The sequence below is a fragment of the Morone saxatilis genome, unplaced genomic scaffold, assembly GCF_004916995.1.
Source record: "Morone saxatilis isolate NCDOM2014 unplaced genomic scaffold, NCSU_SB_2.0 Contig2, whole genome shotgun sequence".
Taxonomy (NCBI): Eukaryota; Metazoa; Chordata; class Actinopteri; family Moronidae; genus Morone; species Morone saxatilis.
The window spans coordinates 14285279-14289169 of record NW_023339762.1 but is presented as its reverse complement, the minus strand read 5'-3'; the positions used below and the strand labels follow the sequence as shown (position 1 = coordinate 14289169).

General features: G+C 38.7%; 1 protein-coding gene across 1 annotated transcript in view; it reads right to left on the bottom strand.

The window, feature by feature from the left end:
* Positions 1-3891, bottom strand: part of LOC118330363 (mucin-2-like) — a 14288-nt gene that overhangs the window by 1491 nt on the left and 8906 nt on the right. The window contains exons 27-41 of the mRNA XM_035664858.1: positions 3561-3889; positions 3287-3447; positions 2980-3154; positions 2627-2874; positions 2314-2497; positions 2009-2219; positions 1718-1893; positions 1502-1571; positions 1196-1296; positions 1077-1108; positions 801-978; positions 590-694; positions 464-504; positions 195-317; positions 6-62 (exon numbers count right to left, since the gene is read on the bottom strand). Of these exons, the coding sequence (XP_035520751.1) occupies positions 6-62; positions 195-317; positions 464-504; positions 590-694; positions 801-978; positions 1077-1108; positions 1196-1296; positions 1502-1571; positions 1718-1893; positions 2009-2219; positions 2314-2497; positions 2627-2874; positions 2980-3154; positions 3287-3447; positions 3561-3889 (2191 nt within the window). The remainder of the gene's footprint in view (positions 1-5; positions 63-194; positions 318-463; positions 505-589; positions 695-800; positions 979-1076; positions 1109-1195; positions 1297-1501; positions 1572-1717; positions 1894-2008; positions 2220-2313; positions 2498-2626; positions 2875-2979; positions 3155-3286; positions 3448-3560; positions 3890-3891) is intronic.

Below are 3891 nucleotides of genomic sequence, written 5' to 3'. Positions count from 1 at the left end.
CAGTGTGTCTGTACACACTTCCCACAGCATTCATCTAAATCAGTTTCCACATATTGATATCCCTGAGAGAAAGGGGGAAGTTAAGTTGCCAAGTGCAGTTTAACAGGTTCACTCTCCCAGTCAACATATTCTGATGAAAACACTGCATTGTATGTACTGCATGTTGAGAGTATAACAGGTGTAATTTCTCTTACCATATCACAGTTTTCTCGACATTGCTGAAACTCACAAGATATCTGGAATAGGCCATTACCGGGGTCGACCTTATTTGTACAGGTACAATCCTGACAAACATTGCCAGGAACTAAAGAACCAGGCTAGTAAATAAAAGAAGAAATGTATTCATACTTCTGTTTTCAGACATACAAAAATGTAGCAGTGCAGCAGAAATCTTTACATGACAAAAGTGATATATTAATAAATTATATGACAAATCATCATCACATTTCCGTTTCTTATTTACCTGGTATTCCACATTCTTGTGGACACAAACTCTTTTAGGCTCTAGAAAAGAGTAAAAGAGTGGAAATTAGGTTAAAGTGCCATTGTCGTCATTAGGTTTGATATAAATTCAAATTAATGAACTCACCACATTTATGTTCTGGACAGCATTTTCCCTCAGGAACACTGACAACTGGCATATATCCAACCGGACAGTTCATGTTGGTGTATGGGCAATTGTTGCTTTGACATTCTTTGAGGATGATAAAACGGTGATAATATTAGTTAAGAGCCATCCTCAAGAATCGTTATCAATGCATAGTTTTCGAACAAATGTGCATCAATGCGAAGAATCTTACTGCAAACAAAGGTAGTACAGCAGCGGTCTGATGGATTAGTTTGGTTGACAAGCACAAACCCTGGACCAGTGCAGTTTGTTAGAGGTGGTGTTGGGCACACCTTCGGCTTGCATGTCACAGTCTTGGTGGACTCCTCACAGATGCAGTTTTGGCATTTGTACTCAAACCTCTCATTAAACTGAAAGAATAAACCACAGCAGTGACTTGGTTGTCTCTTGCAAGTAAACAACACAGGTTAGGATAGCACTAAACACATGAGCAGAAAACTTGGCTTACCTCACGAGGAATGCCCTCAGGATCAAGACATCCTGTTGAGAAATGAGCAATACTGTAGGCACAACTGATACCATATATTCAGCTCAATGATAAGACTTGAAGATGTACACCACACTTACCACACTTATCAACACATATACTAGACTCTTTGTTGAAGAGTTTCATTCCCTCAGGACAAAAGCAGCCCTCAGTAGGGAAGTTCATAGGTGGTTCATTAGGACTGTAATGTTAAATCATCAAGAAAGAACAGTTAGTTTATGTTTTTTCTTCCAGATCTCTAAAACAATTAATTTAATACACTTCTTATCGCTGCTTTGCTATTAAAAAGAAATATTTAATGCCCCTATTAATTATGATCCTGGACTCAGGAAATGCTATAGTGCACAAAGAACTGTAAAAAGAATACACTTTTTGTTAAAACTTACTTGTCTTCACAGGTTGGTTGTTCTACAGGACCACATGGCTTGTAAACTTTGTTTGATGGGCAATCACTTGCTGTTAGTGAAGAAAGGTTTTTTTTTAAAATACATACTGCCAACCTAATGTATATAATAAGATGTGCAGCAGTCTTTAAAATGTGCAACAAAAGTAAAACAAATAAGTTCCCAGCATATACAGTAAAATAATGAGGGTTTGGTTACCACACAGTTTGGTGTGGTTCCTCCAGTGAAGACAAACTCCAGCCTGAGCACAGGCAGCAGCATAAGTCTGCAAACTTGTGCACTCTACTACTGGGTTGGAAACATGGCAGCTATCAAAAACACAACCTTGGTAGAATTTGTCAGGAGAGACAAAGGGATGGCACTCTGCAAATACACTGTGAAAGTCAAACACAAACAAAAACACAAATAAAAAAGTGATTGTGTCTGAAGTGCAGTATGTCAAAGTTATGGGGATGAATATGTTACTACAGTGGATTATATAATGTCTACCTGCTCTTAAGCATATCACACATGGAGTCGGGACTGCATGGAGCAAAGGTTGGTTGAGGTTCAGGTGTATTGGTGGGCAGTACAGATGGTATCTCGCAGTTGGGTTGGTAAATGTGTTTTGCAGGCCAATAGTCAGCCATCACAGCACAACTTCCCGCCAGCTGGCCTCCAGGCAACATGCAGTCATCCTCCTGGTTGTTATTGCATGTTCCTGACAGCAGAGTCACAAAGCAGTTAATATTACCGTCTAATGTCAGTTAAATTATTTAACAATATGGCCACTGGAGAGAGAGAGATGCTCTTACCACAATGGCCCTGTGTGTTTTTGCCAAAGTATTGATATGGAAGGGTGACACTAAAGCCAGTGATTCCAAATGTTATGACCACTTTTAGACGAGGGATCTCCAAAATCAAGTTAATGCCAGAATCCAAGACCTTAACACCGTCTTGTGAATAAGGTAGCCTCAAACGGACTCCATTTTTTAGTGCCTATAGGGAAAAAAGTAAATACACTATGTGACAAGAAAATATACAGTACACTATATACTAATTATACTGACAGTGATAATATACTTGAAGTATATGAATTTATAATAATTATTTCATATTCATATATACCTCTAACTGCGCTGCTCCAATAAGGTTATGATTCATGAGGGTGATAACTTGCAATCCATATGAAATAACTATCGATCGTGGACAAGAAACATCTTCAGTGGGATCACAATAGACATTGTCAATATAAATTTTCAAGTCATATATTGGTAATCTCTCTTCCATCAGGACATAAGTACAGTTTCCTTGATAACTGTAGTACAATCCATCAAATGTTATGTAATGAGGATCTCCCCAGCCTTCACATACACCTGAAAAGAGAGAACAAAAAAAGGTTAAACATTTAAAATTCTGGTCATTCTGGAGAGAGAAAAGTTGATAGTTGCAATGAGACTCAGAACGACAGAATGGCTTACAGTCACAAGCGTACTGTTGGCAGCAGTGGTACGCATCATACACAAGAACTGGTTTCTTTCCATTGGAACAAGTGATGTTCTCAAGGGGTGGACATTCATATGGAATTATTTCAATTGTATTGTTCTCAATGCATCTGGCCATGGTGCAGTTGCACAAGTAGAAGGTCTCATTTTGCTGATGTAAAGAGGAAAAATGGGGAAAATCAGTAGTATTTTTTAGTACTTTGCCAGAAATTCAAGAAAGCTTGTTTTCAGAGAATAACATAAAATAATATACGTAATGTGCTAGATACATAAAGATTCTTACTGTTACATTCCATTCAGGGCAAGTAGGTACAGAAGGTTTCGTTGTTGGGGCAGGTGTGGACCAACAAGCTTCAGTCTTGTTGCGAATTTCACAAATATCAGAACATATCATTGTGAGACATACACCTGATCCAATGTGTTCCCTGTCAAATATTACCTGCCCTAAAGGTAAGAAAACAGATTAAGAGTAAATTAAACTGTGGTAAACCTTAAAAAGAAGAATATACAGTAGCCTGTCAGTGTCAAAGACATAATGGATGTATTTCCTTTCTTACCAGGCCTATAATGCTTGCCATTAACTATACAGAAGCATCCTGTAGTGGCACTCGGAATGATTACTGTTGTTGGCGTAGTTTCAGGTGTTGTAAGGTTGCTGATAACCTGCTCAGTTGATGGCGGCATTGTGGGATGCTCTGTGGGACCAGTTTCAACTCCTAATGATGTTAAAGTTGTGGAAACAGTAGTTGGCCCTTCAGTTGTAGTAGTAGGTTCAGGTGGTGGTGTTGTAGATTTTGTGGTTGTTGTTGGTGCTTCAGTTGTAGTAGTAGGTTTGGGTGGTGCTGTTGTAGATTTTGTGGTTGTGGTTGGTGCTTCAGTTGTAGTACT